The sequence below is a fragment of the Trichosurus vulpecula genome, chromosome 7 (genome assembly GCF_011100635.1).
Source record: "Trichosurus vulpecula isolate mTriVul1 chromosome 7, mTriVul1.pri, whole genome shotgun sequence".
Lineage (NCBI taxonomy): Eukaryota > Metazoa > Chordata > Mammalia > Diprotodontia > Phalangeridae > Trichosurus > Trichosurus vulpecula.
The window spans coordinates 236834111-236857587 of NC_050579.1; the positions used below are offsets into that span (position 1 = coordinate 236834111).

The 23477-nt window shown below is 38.4% G+C and overlaps 1 protein-coding gene across 1 annotated transcript in view; it reads left to right on the plus strand.

Moving 5' to 3' along the window:
• The window catches only part of LOC118857149 (24-hydroxycholesterol 7-alpha-hydroxylase), a 127163-nt gene that overhangs the window by 43763 nt on the left and 59923 nt on the right, over nucleotides 1-23477 (plus strand). Inside the window, exon 7 of the mRNA XM_036767791.1 lies at nucleotides 6242-6332. Within this exon, the coding sequence (XP_036623686.1) occupies nucleotides 6242-6332 (91 nt within the window). The remainder of the gene's footprint in view (nucleotides 1-6241; nucleotides 6333-23477) is intronic.

Here is a 23477-nt window from a genome sequence, read left to right on the forward strand (position 1 = left end):
ACATGCTAAGACTTGTGTGAGATCATGAAAAGCAAAAGGAGCAGAACATTTTTAAAAAAATTTTATTTATTTATTTTGAGAGTTTTTATTTTTAGTTTACAACACTGGGTTCTACATAATTTTGCATTCCAGGTTTTCTTCCCCTCCTCAGCACCTCCCTCCCCAAGACGACATGGAATCTGATATATCTTCTATATATAACACACTAGTCAAGTTGTGAAGAAGAATCATGACCAATGGAATGAATCATGAGAAATAGGAAACAGAACCAAAAGAAAACCCCAAAAACAAAAGAGAAAAGAAAGGGAAAAAAAGGCGAGTATAAAGTGTGCCTCAATCTGCATTCAGACTCCGTAATTCTTTCTCTGGATGTAGATAGCATTCTCTATCATGAGTCCTTTGGGGTTGTCTTTGCACCTTGTGTTGCTGAGAAGAGCAAAGTCTATCAGGGTTAGTCATCACAGAATCCATATATCTGTGGTTGTGTATAATGTTCTCCTAGTTATACTACGCTCACTCAGCATTATGTCATGTAGGTTTTTCCAGGTTGTTACGAAGTCCGTATCTTCCCCATTCTTATAGCACAGTAGTATTCCATTACCTTCATATACCACAGCTTGTTCAGCCATTCCCCAATTGATGGCATCCCCTTGATTTCCAATTCTTAGCTACCACAAAAAGAGCCGCTATAAATATTTTTGTACACAAGGGTCCTTTTCTCACTTGTGTGATCTCTTTGAGATACAGCCCTAGAAGTGGTATTGCTATGTCAAATTTTTCTAGCCCTTTGGGCATCGTTCCAAAGGAGCAGAACATTTTATACACTAACAGCAATATTGTCTTAAAAATGACTGAGCAAATAAGTCATTTGACTGTTAAAAACATTCAGATTAGGGGCAGCTAAGAGGCTCAGAGAGTAGAGCACCGGCCCTGGAGTCAGGAGAACCTGAGTTCAAATCTGGCTTCAGACACTGACACGTACTAGATGTGTGACCTTGGGCAAGTGACTTAACCCCAGTTGCCCTGCCTTCCCCCTAAAAAAACCATTCAAATTAACTATATGAATATGATATATGAAGAAAGACTGTCTGCATCTAGAGAAAGAACTGATAAATAGAAATACGTATAGAATAATTTTACTTATATACACATATTTGTGTCTAATGGTAGCCATGTCTAAGGTGGGGGGAGGGGAGAGAGAAGAAAAAAAGGAAAAAAAAATTACATGATAACTTTATTATATATTTAAAAGGAATAGCAAATTTTATGCAATAGATTTGCAGTCTCAAGTACAGTTATCTTTATTATACTGTGTTATGAAAATACTTTTTTTATTCCATAAATTAAAAATAAAATAAATAATTGTGAAAAAAATTGGTCCCTTTGTAACTTATACCTATTGCTCCTGGTTCTGTCTTCTGGGGTCAAGCAGAACTAGTCAAACCTTTCCTCCATGTAACAGTCTATCCAATAATTGAAGACAGCTATTAAGTTCCTCACAAGTCTTTCTTTCTCCACGGTTAAACATGCCCAGTCCTTCAGCCAGTCTTCATGTGACATGGATTCAAGGCCTTTTACTATTCTAGTTGTCCTCGAGACACTCTCTACCTTGTCAGTGCCTTTCTTATATTTATGGTGCCAAGAACTAAAAAAAAAAATCCTGTAGATGAACTGTGTTGAATCATTGCTGTTTGTTTTTCATTCTCAAAGAGGATCATGATGTCTTGACATGGAAGTGAATTGGGTTTAAGTGAGGCAGGGATATACAAAGCCATCAGCTTTTCTCTCTCCTCCAGAGTCAGATAGTACAGTTTCTTTTTCTAAAAGCTTGATACACCTCCAGGTTGCATTAGTTTTTTGTTCCAACTCACATTAAGCTAGTAGTCCACCAAGACCCCTAGATCATTTTCACAACATCTGATGTCCAGTTGTGTCTCCCACCCCCATTTTATACTTGCGAATTTTATTTTTTTGTTCCAGAATCAAAGCTTTACATTTATTCCTTCTGGATTTCATCTCAGGATATTTCACCTAATGCTCTAGCACAGGGGTGGCTAAATTTCACAGAGTCTGTGAATTCAGATAGCAAAACAAAAAAAAAAAAACCAAAATAACTTTACTTCTATTTATGTCTCACTGAAATTTACAGTGCAGTAATATTCCATTACACTCATATACCATAATTTGGCCATTTCCCCATTGACGTGCTCCTTAGTTTCCAGTCCTTTGTTGTAATAAAGAGAGCTGATATAAATATTTTTGTACACATATGTCCTTTCCCTCTGTCCGTGGTCTCTTTGGCTATACGCCTAATAGTGAGATTGCTGGGTCAAAGGGTCTACACAGTTTAGTGACTTTTTGAATACAGATCTCCAGATCGCTTTCCAAAGTAGCTGGAGCAGCTCATAACTCTGCCAACAGTTTTCCGGGAGCTCCTCCAGCATTTGCCATTTTCTTTTTATTTTCTGTCAGCCTGGCCAATCCGATGGATATAAGATAGAAGCTGAGTTGTTTCCATTTTCATTTCTCCATCTATTCGTGATTTGGAGCATTTTTTCATATCCTTGTATTTCTTCCTCTGTGAACTACTGTTCATGTCCTTGGTCCATTCCAGATGTTCATGTGGACTATTCATGCCCAACCTGTGGTTGAGCCTTCCGAGCTCATATTGGTCTGATCAACCACAGTTGGGCACACTGCACCTTGACCTTAGTATGGTGATGTCATTTTGGCCTTCTTCAGGAAGGAAGGACAACAACCAATTCAGGTCCTTTAACAACAACAACAGCTGTCATTTGTGTAGTACTTTATGGTTTGCAAAGGGGTATACAATTTGTTATCTCATTTGATCCTTACAACAGCCCTGTGAGGTAGATACTATGATTACCCCCATTTTACAGATGATTATCCCCATTTTACAGACTGAGCGACGCTAAGTGACTTGTCCAAGGTCACACAGCTAAGTTATACCTGCGGCAGGATTTGAGCTTGGATATTCTTGTTTCCGAGTTGAGTGCTCAGTTCTCTATGCCACCCAATTGCTTCACGTCCATCAGCCTCTGTGGGTCTTAGTTTCCGCATTTGTGAAATAAACATGGTGATCTCTAAATCCTATGCCAACACTACAGTTCTTGTTTTTTTCTAATCTATAAAATGCATGTAAAAGAAAATCCTTAATTATATTTTTACTAGTTGCCTTAATTATCTGTGAAGTTCCCTCTTTTTTCCTGTCACTTTGTATAAAAAGGACCAACTGTTCCCCTTCTTAGAATTCTAAAGAAAAAGAATGGGGAAAAAGATTCAGATGTGATTAATGCAAAACTCTTCCATGTGTCTCTTTTTAGAAATGAACATGGTAATGATGGCAGTTCTTCCTCTTTTGACCACAGAGGGGAGTACTTGGCTCAGTCAAAATTGTGTCTTTCAGCCCCATAAAGGAATGAAAAAGAGCAGCTCACAATATCTTCATCTAGGCTTTTTCCAGAATGATTTCTCATGGAAATGGAAACCACTTCTGCCTTGCTAAATTACCCTTTCATTCCTCCTTTCTTGAGGAATGTAAAAGACAAAGCAAAACACCATTTTTATTTTCTAGCCGATCAAGTTTTCAGGTTTTTGTTTTTGTTTTTTGCATATGGCAAAAGGAGCACTGGATTTAACAGTTGGAAAGGCTGGATTTGAGCCTTGCTCTCTGATCCTTAGGCTAGATAGTCATAGGCATCACATACACTCATAGATTTGTTTATGTAGTTATCTTAGACCTTAGAGGACATCTAGTTCAATTCACACCTGAACAGGAATCTTGACAACATTCTTGACAAGTGGTCATCCAGTCACTACCTGAAGACCTCCCAGTGAATAGAACTCACTGACTTCTGAGCTATTTCTGGACAGTTCTGTTGTTAGGATGTATTTCCTTATATAGAACCAAAATTTGACCCTCTGTATTTTCTACACAATAGTCATTGTTCTCCCCTCTGTGGCCAAGGAAAACAACTAAAATCTCTCTTTCATGTAACCCTTTAACTGTTTGAATACACCAGTCCTGCCGTCTACTCCCAAGGCTTCTTTTCTCCAAACTAAGTACGCCCAGTTGTTTTAACCAGTTCTTGATTACCATGCTTTAGTGCTTGCTTATCTTCTGGATATAATTCTGCTTGTTGGTGTCCTTTCTAAAGTATGGTACCTAAAACTGAAGTTCAGTGAGACTGTAATCTCCCCTGTTCTGGATTTTTGGAGGGGGTAAGGAGAGGGATGAGGGGATGGTCTAGACTTGTGATTTCATTGGTACAAGAAACTCCCAGATGAGAAAGTCTTGGTGCCTGTTCTGCAGTATGTGGTTTTAAAGAGTAAATTGACTTGCCCAGGACAGTGCCTGGCGTATTTTCCCTGGGTTCTACCTTTGTACTGATCTCACTGCCTTTTTACTATTGTTGTTAGTCCTTTGTTTTCGAAGAGGACCAATGACATCATGGGGTGGTGTCTTGACTCCTGTGTGAATTGGATTTAAGCGAGGCAGAGTTGCACAAAGTTGTCAGCCTCACTTTCCCTTCTGGAGCTATCGAAGTCCAGTGGCAGGAGAAAAGTTAGACGGCCGGTGATGGCCGGGGATCCAGTGCATGACCTTGGCATCTTTGATGGCTGACCAAGCTCTCAGCACGCCGTGGTGACTGCTTCAGCCACCTTTGTGGGCCACCTTGGGAACAAATTGTTCTCATCTGCCCATTCTGCCAGGGGAAGTCTTCACATGCTTGGAATAGACACCACCCTAACTCACCAATGGGTTTGAGACCCCTTGGTTACCCTCAACCTGGTTTAGCTGTCGGCTGAGAAAATTTTACCAGGGTATGGCTGCTGTGCATGCTTCATCTTCTTGGAGCCACAGCCGAGAGTTGGGTGAATCAGGCATGCACTGAGTACATAGCCGTTATGTTTCAGAGGAAAGACCTAAACACAGATTCTCCCTATCTCTGAGATATGCTCTCTATCTGCTGTGCCAAGTTGGCTATCTCATTCTAGATCCTCTAATTCTGTTAATACAATGAGCCGCAAACTTCCATGCCTCTTCCTGGTGTGGGTGTGACCTTGGTTCTTGAAGGCTATGCCAGGAGGACACATGTTTTGTCAGGTCCTACTAAAGTGGAAAGACTTTCTGTCTAGGCCCAGTGACAAACCATATTTCTCTCATCTGAGGATCAGCTTAGCTACATTCAGATGTGTTTTTAACTTTTCTGAGTTTTAGTTTCTTCATCTGGGAAATTGGAAAAATAGTTGTACTGCCTATCATAGCGTAAATGTGAGCTATTATTATATCTAAATACTATGATTATAACAAGTATATCAGTATAAATTAGAACAAAGTATTATATGTTATAATTTATACAATTATAACAAAGATTATAACAAAGTATATCAACCTAAAATACAAATATTTTATCAAGGAAGAAATTATAGTGGACATTAGATTCAAGACAGATTATATTTCCAGTTACAACAATATCCTGCTCTGATGGTCATGTTTTTGGACAAATATTGGGAAATTCAGTTTTTAGGTATTAAAAATTAGTACAGTTTGTAGGACATTATGTTAAATGTGTTTACGGTATCTGAAATATATGTGGTTCGCTAATTGTGTCTATATATTGCATTTAAGCCTTGAAAAGTAAGGGGTTTTTTCCTCCCAGAGTATATGTTAGCTAACATATGTCTTATGATTTTCTATTTCTGAATGTGTAAGTTGTGGCTATACTTTGAGGAGACTGATCACAGCTCAAAGGATTTAAAGATGAAAGACCTTAGATACCATCTGGTTCAACTTTCTTACTTTACAGAAGAGGAAATAGATGTAGAGGGTCAAGTGACTTGGCTAAGGTCAAACAAGGAGTAAGTAAGTAGAAGAGCCCAGAATTTGAATTCATGCTCTGTGACCCTCAATCTCCTCCTCTTTCCTTTCTGCCATTATATGAATTTCTTCCGTGTCTTGTGGAAGCCAGTCTTACTACTTCATAGTAGAAGGCTGGGCCTTAAGTCAGGAAGACCTGAGTTCAAATGTGAACTCATTCATTCACTACCTTTGCACTACCTAAGTGGAAGTCACTTAACCTCTGTTTGCCAAGTTTTCTTAACTGTAAAATGGTTATAGTGATAGCAGTTTCCGTGCTGTATGTTAAGTCTTTTTCTCCTCCCTCCCCCATAGCCATTGCAATTTAAGTTTTTAACCTACTTTTGTTTTCTTTTGAAGGTTGCATATTGGACAGTTATTTATATTCTTTATAATCCTCCTATTTACAAGAATATTATGGAAGGCATATCTTCTGTGTTTGGCGAAGCAGGTACAAAACCATAACTAGATAACAATTGAAGATGTGGTGGTGGTGGTGGTGGTGTCGTTTTCTTATTAAGTTTTATATGTCATTTTGTTTTGTCACTAAAAGCACAGCCCAGAAAATCCCTGAACAACTGGGGTCAGTGAGGTATAGCAGAAAAGAGGTCTGGACCAAAGAGGTAGTTTTAGGGCCACCTCTGAAGCTTTCCACTTTTGTAACTTTGGGAAAGTCACTCCCTTCTGTGTCTCCAAGACACTAGATGGCCTTTGAGGTCCCTTCCAGTTACAGCTATGTGATCCAATGACTATTGTCCCCAGTTTATTACAACTGATAGAACTTGTCACCCTACATTTTATAGTTCCTTGATGGTTAACAGAAGGGAAAGATAGGTGTTATGCGATATCATCTATCATCCTTTATGAGAGTTTTATTGCCTCTTAGTGTATAATCCTTATTTACAGTTTACATTGTTGTGGCCATCATGGGTAAATTGTTTCTTTATCTCTGCTTTTTACCTTCTGTTTCGCTGTAAATGAGTCTTTCTATGTTTCTCTGAATTCTTCATATTTTTTATTCTGTATGGCACAATGATATCCCATTATTGAAGACCCATTTTTATAAACTATTTACACAATAAAATGAGTTGTATTTGTAAACACTTACTAGAGTGCTTGGCACATAGCAGGCACTATCTATATATTTATTCCCTTCCCTTTCCCCTCCTCTAATAAGATAACTTTTGGTAAATCTATATACTGAAAATGTTACTTAAAATTCCTTATGCCTTTTCCCACAAATTTTCCAAAAAAAATGGTTTATCAGTACTTAAGACATAAAATAGTGGTATCTGTTTCAGATTGCAAATTGACTCAGTTTAGTTCTTGTTCTTATTCCCTTGCCTGGAATTAAGGCCTGAGAAAATCTCACATGGCCATGGTATGTGAGGTGGGTCCAGGGTTGGGCACAGTTGCCATTATACCAGTTTAAGAAAAGACATTTTAAGTTTAAAAGATCAATTTCTATGCTTGTGAATGTTTGGTTCACATTCAAACAAACTTATGTTATGAAAAAGATATACTACAAAGAGAAGAGTGATGGCCCAGATTATTCCTGAAAGAATTTTATTTGGATTATCTTTTTAATTTTTTTGATTCATTCCTATTCATAAACAATAAGAATTTATTAATTTATTATTGAACTGGCCATCTTCTTCCTTATACACAAAACTCCATATGCTGGGCATAGGCAGTTCCCTTGGTTGTTCCTCCCTTCCACCTGCACCTTCCAGAAATCCTCATTTCCTTTAAAACTGTTCTGGTGACAGAGTTGACCTGAAGCTTTTACTGATTCCCCCTTTTATTTACCTTGTATTCATTTTATGTATTTTGTATATGTTTATTTGAGCATATGCTGTGTTCCCTAATGGAGCACACTCTCCTTGAGGGCATGGACATTTTCCCTTCTGTCTTTGTATCCCCAACACTTAGCACAGTGCCTGACACAGAACCTATACTTAATAAGTGCCTGCTGATTAAGTCTATGTTACTTTGCCGTGTCATACTTTATTAGACCCTGGAGATGCAAAAACAGTAGTGAAGCAGTCCCTGACCTGAAGGATCTTACATTCTATTGTGGGAAACAACATGTATGTACATCTATAAATATACATAAAATAGATACAAAGAACAAGGTAATTTGAAGGGGAGGCATTACTGTTGGAATGATTAGATATAGCATTTGAACTGAGCTTCAAATGGAGCTAGAAATTCTAAAGAGGCAAAAGGAGGGCATTCCAGGCATGGGGAACAACTTGTGCAAAGTCATGGAAATGGGAGATGGAAGAGAATTATGATTTATCAAGATCAGTTGAAAAAGGAAGTGATGAGATGGTCTCTAAGGTCCATTCTTATAGTCTATAATTGACCTAAGGATTTAGAGCAAGAAGGTATCTTATAGATTAAGTTGTGTCCCTTTGTTTGACATAAGAGGAAATTGATGTCTAGAAAGCAAAAGTGATTTGCCTAAGATCATACAGGAAGTAATTGGTAGTCATAATTCAGATACCGGTGTTCTATATTGTCAAGTTTAGGTTTCTTTCCATACCTCACAGACTGCATATTGAAACAAGTGTACAGTCATTGGGACAGAGGATATGTACTTTTTTAGGTTGCATTAGATGATGAGATTTTTTTCTGAATGAATGAAAAAAAATTAAAGCATTTATTAAGTGCCTATTGTATGCCCAGTAGTATGCTAAGCCCTGGCAATATAAATACACAGGTGAGTCAATTCAATCCCCTAGTCCCCACTGAGCTAAGGAAGAAAATTTTGGTTTGGGAGTTATAGTGGTAGTGAGGGGAGCTGTAGGGCAGTCAGTTGACTTATTCCTACAATTATAATACTGATTTGATAACTGTTCCCAGAAAGATGCAGTGGGGTGGGATGCTCATAATGAATGGATGATTGGGATTTGAAGTTGGATCTGAGATCATATAGATTTAACATGTTTAGGCGAGTTTTCATTTGCTTTAGAGTGATTTAAAATTATAAAGTAATTCATGTACATTATCTCATTTAATTCTCACAAAAATCAGGGTTTTGTTCAGGAGATGGTTGAGGTCCTATTTTCACAAGATAAGAGTGAGAAGGACTGCCAGGAATTCTTGACCCTATCTCCACATCACATATACATACTTATAAATATATATGTTATACACACACATAAATATATATGGACTATAAGAACTTTATTCTTTATTTTTTAAACTTTTTGTATTGTGAAATTAATAGTCATTAGCAAACATAGACTACTCCAAAATACAAACAGCAAAGCATAAGAAAATGTGAATTTCTGCCATTTCATTTTTAAACTGATGTCTTTGTATTTTCTTTTTTAAATTTTATTTATTTTTATTTTAATAGTATTTTATTTTTTTCCCAATTGTTTGTCAAGACGATTTTTAGCATTCATTTTTACAAGATTTTGAGTTCCAGATTTTTCTCCCTTCCTCCCTCTCTTCCTCTCTTCAAAAATGTTAGGCAATTTGATGTAGGTCATATATGTGCAATTATGTAAAACATATTTCCATATTAGTCATAGTTGTGAAAAAAGAAATAGATCAAAAGGAAAAAAAACACCATCAAAGGTAAGTGAAAAAGTTCAATCTGCATTCAGAATCTATCAGTTTTTTATCTAGATGTGGATAGCATTTTTCATCCTGGGGCCTTTGTACTTGTCTTGGATCATTGTGTTGCTGAGAAGAGCTAAGTCATTCACAGTTGATCATTATACAGTGTTGCTGATACTGTGTACAATGTTTTCTTGGTTCTGTTCATTTCACTTTGTATAAGTTCTTATAAGTCTTTCCAGGTTATGTTGTATCATTCTATTATGTAATAATAATATATACTTATCTATATATGTATAGATATTTACATCTATATATCTATATCTGTACGTGTGTTAGTTTGTATACGTACACACACACATCGCTCCTGAGGTTTCCTTTGGTTAAAAATTGGTTGGTATGCAGTTGGCTTTGCTTTGCTATAAGATATTAAACATTCAGTTTGGATTTAATGAGTTATTCTCTTTGAATTCTACTGTCCACTTTTGGGTAGATTAAGAAATAAGATTATAAAAAAAAATTTCTCTGCTAAGCATATTAAAGCAAAAATGCACTTTTCCTTCCTCGTGGAGATCTGCTTCGACTAATCTGAGCAGTGAATATTGATAAATTATTCTTAAGGCTGACATTTACATTTACTGGAGCCATGAATGTACAGCTTTTTTTTAAATGGTAGCAGGATTAAAAGTATTTAGCAAATGTTAAATAAATAAAATCAATTCACTTTCATAGCCCTTCCTTGGAAAGATGTTCTGGTTAGTGAATTGTGTGGATATTTGTATATTGGCTTGTATGCATAGCAGATGGACCTAAGGTAGTGAGTATGGGGAAGATCCCTTGGGGGCTGCAGAAGCCATTACAATACTTCTCCTTCAGAGCTGTTGACAGGATAATTAGAGCAAACACCAGTCATGGCTGAATGTATACTTCCTGTAAAATAATCCTCTAGCTTGAGATTTCTGGAAGCTACAATGGTTTAGAACCACAAGAGTTGTCAAGATAATGAAATAAGAGTTTTTTTTTAAAGAAAAAGACTCACTCATAATCAGAATACCAAGAACATAGCTTTCAGAATTGGTTGCAGGGTTAACTGTAACCAGTGAACAACAAATTACAGAAATGTAGGTTTATGATGATAACTTTGGAAATTATGACACTTTTTTTCAACCCACTTGAAGTTTTAAAGTCATTGGGGGCATCCTGTAATCTGCAAATATAAAAGGAGAAAGCTTTAGTTATTTACATCATAAACCACAGTTTGAGCATTCATTTATTAAATATCTGTGTGCAGAGCACTGTGCTGCTATCTTCTAGGGAAGATACAAGATGTAGACCAAATGTTGACTATCCCCCATCTAAAGGAGAATGACATTAGGCAGTGTGGGTTTTCCTTCCTCTGATGCAGATCAGAATCCATCTATACCTACCCTCCTGTGATACCATTCTCCATTTCCTCTAATAAATTCACGTATGTGGGGTTCACTGGCTATGTTTTCTGCATGCTAGCCGTCTTTCTTATTCTCTTATTATGATGACAGCAGTGGCACATGTGTCTTCCATCAGTTATCTCTTGCTCTCTCTAGGGGACCAGGCCATCTTTTTCACTCGTAGAGCTCTTTGATGATTCACTTTACACAAAGAAAGAGGGAACAAGGTGTATCGGAAAGAAAAGTGGCATAGAAGTGAGAGGACCTGTGCTCTGCCCCTTAGACCAAGTCACTTTGCCACCTTTGCTGGAGATTCCTTATCTGTAAAATGAGAGCCTTGGACTGGATGACCTATCTCTAAGGTCCCTTCCAGCTTTAAACCTATAATCATACACCTTGCCCTTGGAATGATTCCCTTTCCTAATTTCTTGTTTGTAGTATTGCAGCCATCTCATGGCCACCATGAACCCCTTTATTGCCCTTTACGTGAGCCTCAATTTCACTTCTTTGGAGACCATTGTTTTCTGTGATTCACAGCTAGAGGTGTGTGGCTGAATGTTTAACAACAAACTCCAAAAAATGTATGTGTGACACACTTTTAAGTTTAACCTGCATTATTAACATTTTCTCCATCAATTTCTTCAGCCTAGAGTCAATCAACAAAACAGTAAGCCAAGCCCCAATTTATAGTGTTTGCCCATTTCTGAGGAGTAAATGGTTACAGTGAAATTTTAACACTTGGCTCTAATAAGCTGGCTCCAGTACTCACCCTGTACAGCCATATAACAGAACTGGTAGAATGCTGTAATAAGAAAGATAGGTTTTTGTTTCATTGAGATACTTAGGATCATTAAAAGAACTTCACAATTTCCTAAAGACAGTCCAGCCTGCTCACTTGTTTAATTCATGAAATGTGGAAAACAGTGAGTAGTGATGCCAATGAAAAAGGAACAGGTCAAGGGTAGAAGTTGAACTAAGTGTCAGACATATTGAGTTTAAGTGTCCAGTGGGACAAGGTAGAGCTATCCTTTAGGTAATTCGAGATACAGATCTATAGTCAGAATTGAAATGTTTCTAACACTTTTCCAAGAAGTCAAAGACAGCCCTGTCCTTGACAAAACCTTTTGAGTCCTTTCCTGCCTTCTTGGCTGTGTCTCTGTTAGGTACATGGTAGTCAGTGGTTGCTAGATCCTGAGCCTTATATGTCTGAATATCCAAATTAATTGTGAATGGTGTGGTTTAAAAAAGTATGTGCTTTGAGACCATATTGACCCTTCCCCTACCTGCCCCTCACCCACTCCCCTTTCATGCTCCACAAGTTAGATTTTTATTTAAAGCAGTATTGTATGTGTAAAAGTCTAAAATTTTTCTGCAATTATCCTTTGTTGAGTTAGCAGAACCATAGCGCGTAAGTCTTGATTAGTGTCTGGGGATCCTAAGCATTTCAGGTGTTGCTTGCTCTTGCAATTTAGAGCTAGTAAATCTAGCTAATTGCTGATGATTCCTTAAAGGGATATAGTACTTTTACCTATGTAAAATTACTTTGAATTAGGGTAGGAAGGACATATTCAAGGTCACTGAACATAAAGGATGATTTGTTTTATAATGGGATTATATTTGAGAATTTCTAGGTACTAGCCATAGGAGTTTTATCTTTAATTGGTAAGCAAGTCAAATATCATGTAGAATTCTCTCTCCAAAACGAAATCTGATAGCCAGAGGCATTTTATCATCTTCTTTTATCATGAAGTGGATTACATGCTCAGATTTTTTTTAACCTTTAAATACGTACCAATATACTTTTTTCTCATTAAAAATAATTTTGAACAAACTTCAGCAAAATAAGCACTTGTATATAGAGTATAACACAGAGAAGGATTGTGTGAAACTACAAATCAATTATATACAGCTTGCTTTTCTTTTTTAAGTATATAATACATTTGACATTTTACTTTCAAAGCTGTCCTAGTTTCTGTGATTCCTTCTGGCCTTCCTTGTGTTCTCTTCTGTGCCTTTCAAAAATACGTTTCAGTGACTTTCTTTTCTTTTTTTTTTGGCAACTCTATACCTAGCTGCCCTGTCCTTCCCCATCTCCCTGCTCCCTGACCCTGATTTAGAAAAAAAAAATGCCTTGTAACAAATAATGATAAGCAAGCAAAACTAATGACCACACTGGCTGTGTCCAAAAATGTGTGTCTCGTTCTGTAGCTTGAGTTTCTGAACTTTTTGTCAAGACATGAGTAGTAAATAGCATACTTCATCAGACTTTTGGAAGGGTGATCAGTTTTAAATTGATCAGTGATCTTAATTAAGTTTTTCAAAGCTGTTTGCCTTTACAGCATTGTTATTGTATAAATTGTTCTTGGTCTGCTTTTGCTCCTCATACTCTCTTCTTAACCCCTTACAACCTAACCTCCAACCTCATCATTCTGCCAAAATCACTCTCTCTAAAGTTACCAGTGATCTCTTAACGGTCAGAGCCTGTGACCTTTGGTCAGTCCCTTTAGCTTTTGACACTACTAATGACTCTCTCCTCCTTGATGCTCTCTTCTCTCCAAGTTTTTGGGGCATTAGTCTCTCCCTCTTCTCTTCCTGTCTAACCACTCCTTGTCAGTTTTCCTTTTCTGGATCCTCATCTGTATCTCTCTCTCTAACCATAGGTGTTCCACAAGGCTCTGTCCTGGGCCCTCTTCTCTCCTCTGGGTGTTCACTTGGTGATCTCATCAGCTTCCGTGGACTTAATTACTGTCTCTATGTTGATGATTCTCAAATCTTAAGACACTACCGTAACTACTCTCCTGACCTCCAGTCTTGCATCTCCAACTGTTTTTCAGACATCTTGAACTAGATGTTCCATAAACATCTTAAACTCAAGGTTGTCCAAAACTGAGCTCATTGTCTTTCCCCCTATACCTCTTCCCCTCCTAATTTCCCTATTACTGTTTTTTTTTCTTTTTTCATTTGAATCATATATTTTACTTTATTTTTATTAATTTTGTATTTTGGGAGGGTTAATTTATTTTTGGTTTTCCACACTTACTTCCACAACACTTGGAGTTCCAAATTTTCTCCCCATATCACCCCTCCTCCCATCCCAAGACAGTGTGCATTCTGATTATCCCTTCCCCCAATCTGCCCTCCCTTCTCTCACCACCCCTCCCCACCTTCTCTTATCCCCTTCCCTGTCTATTTTCCTCTAGGGCAAGATAAATTTCTGTACCCTATTGCCTGTATATATTATTTTCCACTTACAGGTAAAAATAATTTTTAACATTTGTTTTTAAAACTTTGAGTTCCAGATTCTCTCCTTTCCTCCCTCCCCACCTACCCTCACTGAGAAGCAAGCAGTTCAATATAGGTTATACATGTGTAGTCATGCAAAACATTTCCATAATAGTCATGTTGTGAAAGACTAACTATATTTCCCTCCATCCTATCCTGCCCCCCACCCTGTTTATTCTATTCTCTCTTTTGACCCTGTCCCTCCTCAAAAGTGTTTGCTTCTGATTACCCCCTCCCCCAATCTCCCCTCCGTTCTATTATTCCCTCTCTCTTATCCCCTTCCCCCATACTTTCTTGTAGGGTAAGATAGATTTCTATACCCGGTTGAGTGTGTATATTATTCCCTCCGTAAGCCAAATCTGATTACAGTAAGGTTCTCATTCCCTCTCACCTTTCCCCTCTTCCTCTCCACTGTAAAAGCTTTTGCTTTCCTCTTTTATATGAGATAATTTACTCCATTCTACCTCTCCCTTTCTCCCACTCCCAGTTCATTCCTCTCTCACCCCTTAATTTTATTTTTTAGATATCATTCCTTCATACTCAACTCACCCCGTGCCCTCTATGTGTGCGTGTGTGTGTATATCCCTCCCAACTACCCTAATAGCAAGAAAGGTCTCTTGAGTTACAAATATCGTCTCCATGTAGGAATGTAAACAGTTCACTTTAATAAATCCCTTATGATTTCTCTTTCTTGCTTGCCTTTTCATGCTTCTCTTGAGTCTTATATTTGAAAGTCAGATTTTCTGTTCAACTCTTGTCTTTTCATCAAGAATATTTGAAAGTCCTCTATTTCATTGAATATCCATTTTTTCTCCTGAGGGTTTATACTCAGTTTTACTGGGTAGGTGATTCTTGGTTTTAATCCAAATTCCTTTGATCTTTGAAATATCATATTCCAAGCCCTCTGATCCCTTAATGTCGAAGCCACCAAATCTTGTGTTATCCTGATTGTGTTTCCACAATACTTGAATTGTTTCTTTCTGACTGTTGCAATATTTTTTCCTTGACCTGGAAACTCTGGAATTTGGCTATAATATTCCTAGGATTTTTCTGTTTGAGATCTCTTTCAGGAGGTGATCAGTGGACTCCCTCAATTTCTATTTTACCCTCTGGTTCCAGAATATCAGAGCAATTTTCCTTGATAATTTCTTGAAAGATGATGTCTAGGCTGTTTTTTTGATCGTGGCTTTCAGGTAGTCCAGTAATTTTTAAATTATCTCTCCTGGATCTATTCTCCAGGTCAGTTGTTTTTCCAATGAGATATTTTTTCCTATTATTGTTACCGATAACACAATCCTCTCTGTCCTTCTGTTTTGTACCCTAGGTGTATATGTTGGGTTTTTTCCCACAGTCCCTCTTATCTTTTTCATATTCCTTTTTAATCATTTTTGCCAATCAGATGGGTATGAGGTCAAACCTTAGAGTTATTTTAATTTTTTATTTCTGTAATTCTTAGTAATTTGGAGTATCTTTTCTAAAGCTTTAGATTTTTTTCTTTAAAAACTGCCTGTTCGTATCCTGTGACAATTCATCTATTGGAGATTGGCTCTTACTATTATAAATATGAATCAGTTTCCAGTTATTTAGATCTTGATCAGAGATATTTACTACAAACCTTTTACAACAGTTGGCCATTTCTTTTTTGATTTTAGCTGAATTTATTTTGTTTGTGTAGTAGCTGTAAAAATCTTCATAATCAGAATTTTCTATTTTAAATCCTAAAATCTTCTCAATACCTTGTTTGGTCAAGAATCTTACCCTTTTCATATGTTTCCCTATTTCATAATTGCGAAAGGTGTCTATTTCCCCACTTCCCCAATGATGTAACCTTTAATATCAAAGTCTTATTCATTCAGAGCTTATTTTGGTGTATCGAATGAGATATTGGTCTAAATCTAGTTTCTGGTAGACTGAATTCCAGTTTTCTAAGCAGTTTAAATTTTTTTTAAATGGTGAATCCTTTTCCCAGAAGTTGGTGTCCATGGATTTATTAAACACTTTATTTCTATGTTGGCTTGCTTCTGTATACTGTGTACTTAATCACCTTACATATTTTTTTTTGCTTTTTTTTTGGCATGGCAATTGGGGTTAAGTGACTTGCCCAAGATCACACAGCTAGTACATGTGTGAAGTGTCTGAGGCCAGATTTGAACTCAGGTCCTCTTGACTCCAGGGCCAGTGCTCTACTCACTGCGCCACCTAGCTGCCCCAAAGTCTTCTAACATAAGAGCAGGAGATGGGGAGGAGAGAGTGATTATGAGTTAGGCACTGAACTCATCCAGGGAGGAAGAATAATGCCCTGGGGGAGGGATGAGTGTCTGTACATAACAGTGACTGGGATCTATATCAGTTGATCAATTTCAAAAGCATGAACCTTGAAGGAGGAGGGGTTGTTTACAGAAGGTGTATGCAGGAGGGTCTGGAAGTGGGAAGCCAGAACCATTTGGACTCAGTGTGACTCTGAACTCTTATAAATCATCATTTAAACCTCATTCCACATCCCCTACCACCAGATTCCTCATCCCCATCCTCCTCTCACCCCAAACTCCACCCAGCCTTCTACTGTGCCCTCTGGAATGCCTTTTCCATGACCACAAACTTCCCTTCATCTTAAATATTTTCCTCTTCCACTCCTCCTATCTACTAGCTCTTGCTGAAATGTGGTTTCCCCCAATGACACAGTCTCCCAGGCCACTTTTTCCATTACTGGTTGCACCTTCAGTCAGGCTCTTCAACTAACTGGTTGAGATGGGGGAGCTGGAATACTCCTTGCTCCCTGTTGTCACTTCCAGATTCTCCCCTTCCTCCATCACCCAGTAATCTCTTCTTGAGGTCCATGCTATTCATATCTGTCACCCAAACAAAATCCTAGTAGCTGCTTCTACAGACCCCCCAGTCACTCACATTCTTCAGTGAGTTCCATATCTGGCTCACAGTTTTTTCTCTTCCCCAGCCCCTGCCCTCATACTAGGAGACTTCAACAAACACAATTGATTCTCCTTCAAATACCACTCCATTTCTCACCCTACTCACCTTCCATCAGCCATCTCAGCCACACACAAAGATGATCATGCCTTAATCTTGCCATCACCCACAAATGTACCATCTTTATTCTCAAGATTTCTAAAAATGACCTATTTGCTTTTCATCTCTCCCTCTGTCTTTCCTTACAAAACCCTACGCTTCACCTACACCAAGGCTTCCAAACCCTCGACCCCTCAACTCTCTTCCAGGCCATCTCCTCTACACTGGCCACTTTCTCCTCTTGGTGAACCAATTCAGCTCTACATTGTCCTCATCTCTTGAATCCATAGTTCCCTCATTATATTACAAGTTATACATAATCAAGCCTCATCCTTGGATCACTTCCCAAATTTGCCATCTTCACACCTACACACATGCTATTGAATGAAAATGGAGAATATCATGCAACCGTTCTGACTCGATCCACTATAAATTTAAGCAGATTTTAGTAAAGTTAAAATTAATATGAAAACTTTTGAGCTTCTGCCTTGACCACCGGTTCAGGGAGGTAGGGTGGGCACTGCCACTTCCAGAAGCGATGCTTGGGTCTAAATGGGCCTGGCTTCAGCCCTGTGAGACTATGGGATGAAGGAAAGAGGAGAGTAGGAAGCATGTTCTAGCACCTATACTTCCTTTATCAACTCACTATCCCACTTTCCTCAGCAGCTCTTCTAATCCTTTTCATCCCTCCTCAAACCTCCTTTGAATCCCCCTCCTCTCACCTTTTCAGCTGAGGACCTTGCATCCTATTTTACAGAAAAAATTGAGTCCATTCACTGTGAGCTCTCTTTTCTTCCCTCTTCCTCATACCCTGTCATTCAGGTGCCTTCTGCCACTCCCTCCTCCTTCACCACTGTCTCACATGATGAAGTGGCCTTACTCCTTACCAGGGCCAACCCCTCTTGCTTTAAGTGATCTCATTCCATCCTGTCTCCTCCAACAGAATGCCTTCTCTGTCATCCCCCCTCTTTCACTTGTTTTCAGTCTCTCCCTGTCTTATGGCTAATTTCTTACTGCCTATAAACATGCCAATATCTCCTTCACTCTGGAAAAAAAAACTTTCACTTGATAATTCGTACCTGCTATCATCCTATATCTCTTCTGCCCTTTATAACTAAATTCTTCAAAAAAGATTGTTTGTAATAGGTGCCTCCACTTTTTCTTCCCTCTCTTTTTAAATTCCAGCTTTTGACCTTATCATTCCACCAAAATTGTTCTCTCCAAAATTATTATTGATCTCTTAGTTGCTAAATCCAGTGCCTTTTCTCAGAGCTTATTCTCGTTGACCTCTCTGTAACCATTGGTATTGTTGGTCATTCACTCCTCCATACCAACTTTTCTCTAGTTTTTCAGAACACCGCTACTTCCTTGTTCTCCTCCTACCTATCTGGTCCCTCCTCTCCTCCTTCTCTGTCTTCTTAGCTGGATGCTCTTCTGCTTTTTTTAAATATTTATTTTTAAACATTCTTTTCTTTTAAAGTTTTGAGTTCCAAATTCTCTCCTTCCCCTCCCAGCCTTCTCCCACCCACTGAGAAAGCAAGAGAAATTATGTCAATGATACATACGACATCATGCAAAACATATTGTTTATCACAGAACAGCAAAAAAATAAAATAAAGCGAGAAAATTATGCTTCAGTTTGAACTCAGGGTTCCTCAGTTCTCTTCTGGAGGTGGAGAACATCTTTTCATCATGAGTTGTTTGGAATAGTCTTGGATCATTGCATTGATCAGTGTAGCCAAGTCTTTCACAGTTGATCATCATTTGTAATACTGCTATTACTGTATACAATGATCTCACTTGACTTTACATCAGTTCATAGAGGTCTTACTATGTTTTCTTTTTCTGAAACTATCCCCCTTGTTATTTACTATAGCACAACTGTACTCTGTCACAATGATATTCCACAGCTTGTTGAGCCATTCTTCAATTGATGAGTATCCCCTCGATTGCCAATACTTTGCTACTATCAAAAGAGTTGTCATAAATATTTTTATATGTAAAAGTCATTTTCCTTTTCCTTTGATCATTTTGGGGTGCAGATTTAGTAGTGGCATCACTGGGTGAAAGAGTTTACACAGTTTTATAGTTCTTTGGACATTATTCAAAATTGTTCTTTAGAATGATTGGATCGGCTCACAGCTCCACCAGACTCTCTATTTTTTCTTCATTCCTTCCAGCACTTGTCATTTTTGAGAGGTGTGAAGTGGTAACTCAGAGTTGTTTTAATTTGTATTTCTTGAATCAGTAGGGATTTAGAACATTTTTCATGAGCATGAATAGGTCAGATTTTTTCTTTTGAGCACTGCCTGTTCATATTTTTTGACCATTTGTCAGTTGGAGAATGGCTCTTGTTTTCATGAATTTTACTCTGCCTATATATTTGAGAAATGAGGCCTTTGTCAGAAAAATTTGCCCTTAAACTTTTTTATATTGTTCGTGTCATTGTCTGTGGTACCTTTTAGCAAAACGTGGTTTTCCTGATTTTCTCTTTTAGTTAGGTCTATTTTTGCTTTTGTTTTTTGTGAGATCGTGATTGCTGCTACCTTTGCCTTTTTTGCTTCTGCAGAAACATAACAAATTCTTCTCCAGCCCCTTATTTTAACTCTGCCTGTGTTTGTGTGTCTTTCTGTTTCCAAGTGTGACTCTTGTAAACAAACTATTGTTGAATTCCGGTTTCTAATCCTTTTTGCTATCCAATTCCATTTTATGGGTGAGCTCATTCCATTCACATTCAGTTATAATTACTCTGTTGTCCTCTTCTGAGTTAGTGTCTTGATCTTCCCTGTCACCATAATACTGTTGTATGGTCAGATTCTCTTTTTTTGTTGTTTTTTTACTTATCTTTTTTGTCTTTCTTCCTTTCTTTTAAATTTGAGGTCTGCTCCCAGGGTAGAAGGGGCACTGTCTCAAGCTTCTTGTGCCAGGGGCTGCAGACCCTGGCTGCTCACCCGGTGCTGCACTGATGGTGCCCCGAGGCCCATGGAGGATCTTGATGTCTGGTGTTTCACTAAGGGGGTGGGGTGGCAGATGGCTGGCACTACTGGAGGCTGTGTGGGTCTGGCAGCTTACCTGGTACAGAGCCGAAGTCCTAGTGTTAGTTTCTGGCATGTGCTGAAGTTGGTAGGATGTTTCTTTGTTTCCCCAGGGATAAACTAAAGAACATGATGGTTTGGCCACTGGCAGCCGCCTGTTTGCCCAGGGATACTTTGAAGAATGTGGTGGTTCTCAGAACTGGAGTCTGTCCATTCCCCTGGCTATGCTGAGGCCTGTGAGGGGTCCTGATATTGGTCTTTGCCTGCTTCACCATACTGGGATTTAGGATCTCCTGCTGGTTTGCTGAGGTGGGACTTCCTGCTGGCTTACTGGGATGCTTCCTTTCTTGGATTTTGCTCACCTTTTATTCAAGTGAGACAGAACTTACCTGTTGATTTTCCAAGTTCCTTGGGCTAAAAGCTTGCTTCACCCTGGCTTTTTGCTTGTTCTGCTTTTCCAGGATTTGTTTTGGGCCACTATTTTATGGTTGATTGGAGGTGAATGTGGGAGAATTATGGCAATTTACTGCTTACTATTCCATCTTGGCTCCCAGGAAGTCCCAATTCTAATCTTTAAAGAATTAATTTCTTCAGTGAGCTTGTTTAAACCTTTTTTTCCCACTTAGCCTATTCTGCTTTTTAGGGAGCTCATTTCTTCCGTGAATTTTTGTGCCATTTTTACCATTAGGCTGGTTCTATTTTTTAGGTTGTTATTTTCTTTGGTATGTTTTTTTTTGTTTCTTTTTTATTATTTAATATTTTCTTAATATTTTAATATTTTAGTTTTAAAAATTGATTTCCACAAGATTTTGAGTTACAAATTTTCTCCCATTTCTATCATCCCCCCACTCCAAGATGGCATATATTCTGATTGCCCTGTTCCCCTGTCAGCCCTCCCTTCTGTCACCCCACTCCCCCCCATACCCTTTCGCGTTACTTTTTTGTAGGGCACGATAGATTTCTGTTCCCCATTCCTTATATACCTTATTTCTTAGTTGCATGCAAAAATGACTTTTTTTGAGCATCTGCTTTTAAAACTTTGAGTTTCAAATTCTCTCCCTTCTTCCCTCCCCACCTGCCCTTCCTAAGAAGGCAAGCAATTCAACATAGGCCACACATGTATCATTATGTAAAACATTTCTACAATGCTCGTGTTGTGAAAAACTAATTATATTTCCCTCCATCCTATCCTGTCCCTTTTTATTCAATTTTCTCCCTTGACTCTGTCCCTTTTCAAAAATGTTTGCTTTTGATTACCTCCTCCCCCATCTGCCCTCCCTTCTGTTATCCTCCCTTTTTTATCCCCTTCCCGTACTTTCCTGTTATTCCCTCCTCAGGCGAGAGCAAGACTCACTCATTCCCTCTCACCTGCCCCCTCTTCCCTTCCAACAGAACTGCTTTTTCTTGCCACTTTTATGTGAGATAATTTACCCCATTCTATCTCTCCCTTTCTCCCTCTCTCCCTCTCTCAATATATTTCTCCCTCATCCCTTAATTTTATTGTTTCAGATATCATACCTTCATATTCAGCTCACCCTGTGCCCTCTGTCTATATATATGTATATTCCCTTCAACTACCCTAATACTGAGAAAGGTGTCATGAATTACACACATCATCTTTCCATGTAGGAATGTAAACAAAACAGTTCAACTTTAGTAAGTTCCTTATGATTTATCTTTCTTGCTTACTTTTTCATGCTTCTCTTGATTCTTGTGTTTGAAAGTCAAATTTTCTATTCAGCTCTGAACTTTTCACTGAGAAAGCTTGAAAGTCCTCTGTTTTGTTGAAAATCCATATTTTGCCTTGGAGCATAATACTCAGTTTTGCTTGGTAGGTGATTCTTGGTTTTCATCCTAGCTCCATTGACCTCTGGAATATCATATTCCAAGCCCTTTGATCCCTTAATGTAGAAGCTGCTAGATCTTCTGTTATCCTGATTGTGTTTTCACAATACTCAAATTGTTTCTTTCTGGATGCTTACAGTATTTTCTCCTTGATCTGGGAGCTCTGGAATTTGGCAACAATATTCCTAGGAGTTTTCTTTTTGAGATCTTTTTAAGGAGGCAGTCTGTGGATTCTTTCAATTTCTATTTTACATTCTGGTTCTAGTATATTAGGGCAGTTTTCCTTGATAATTTCTTGAAAGATGATATCTAGGCTCTTTTTTGATCATGACTTTCAGGTCCTCCAATAATTTTTAAACTCTCTCTCCTGGATTTTTTCTCCAGGTCAGTCATTTTTCCAATGAGATATTTCACATTGTCTTCCATTTTTTCCATTCCTTTGCTTGTGTTTTATAATATCTTGATTTCTCATCAAGTCACTAGCTTCCACTTGCTCCATTCTAATTTTAAGGCAGTATTTTCTTCAGTGGTCTTTTGGACCTCCTTTTCCATTTGTCTAATTCTGCCTTTCAAGACATTCTTCTCCTCATTGGCCTTTTGGAGCTCTTTTGCCATTTGAGTTAGTCTATTTTTAAGGTGTTATTTTCTTCAGTATTTTTTAGGGTCTCCTTTAGCAAGTCATTGACTTGTTTTTCATGGTTTTCTTGCATCACTCTCATTTCTCTTCCCAATTTTTCCTCTACTTCTCTTACTTGCTTTTCCAAATCATTTTTGAGCTCTTCCATGGCCTGAGACCAATTCATATTTTTCTTGTAGTCTCTTTGACTTTGTTTACTTCTTCTGGCTGTATGTTTTGATCTCCTTTGTCACCAAAAAAAGATTCTAGAGTCTGAGTCTGAGTTTGTGTCTTTTTTTCCTGCCTGGCAATGTTCCCAGGCAACTACTTGACCTTTGAGGTTTTTGTCAGGGTATGACTGCTTGTGGAGTATAAAGTGCTTTGTCCCAAGGGGCTATGCTGCTGTTTTCAGGGTTTCTTCTACTCCACTGTCACTGCAAGTTCTGCCATAGCAGCGCTGCTCCTCCCCTAAGAACTGCCAACCAGGATTGTGACCCAGATCCAAGCAGGGCAAAGCAAGCCCTACACTCCCACTCTGGTCTTCCACTTGATTCCTCCCACTGTGTAAGCCAGGGACTCTGGAAGCAGTGGACACTGGAGCTCCACCACCACCCCCAGGGCTGGTGGCTGGACCACTCTCTAACCTGTTTTAGCAGTTTACCCACTAACCTCCTCCATGGTCTTTGGTGTTTGTGGGTTGAGAAGTCTCGTAACTGCTACAGTTCAATGAGTCACGGCCCAAAGGCCCGCTCAGGTCGACTTTTGCTCTGGTCTGTCCTGACATGGCCCACACT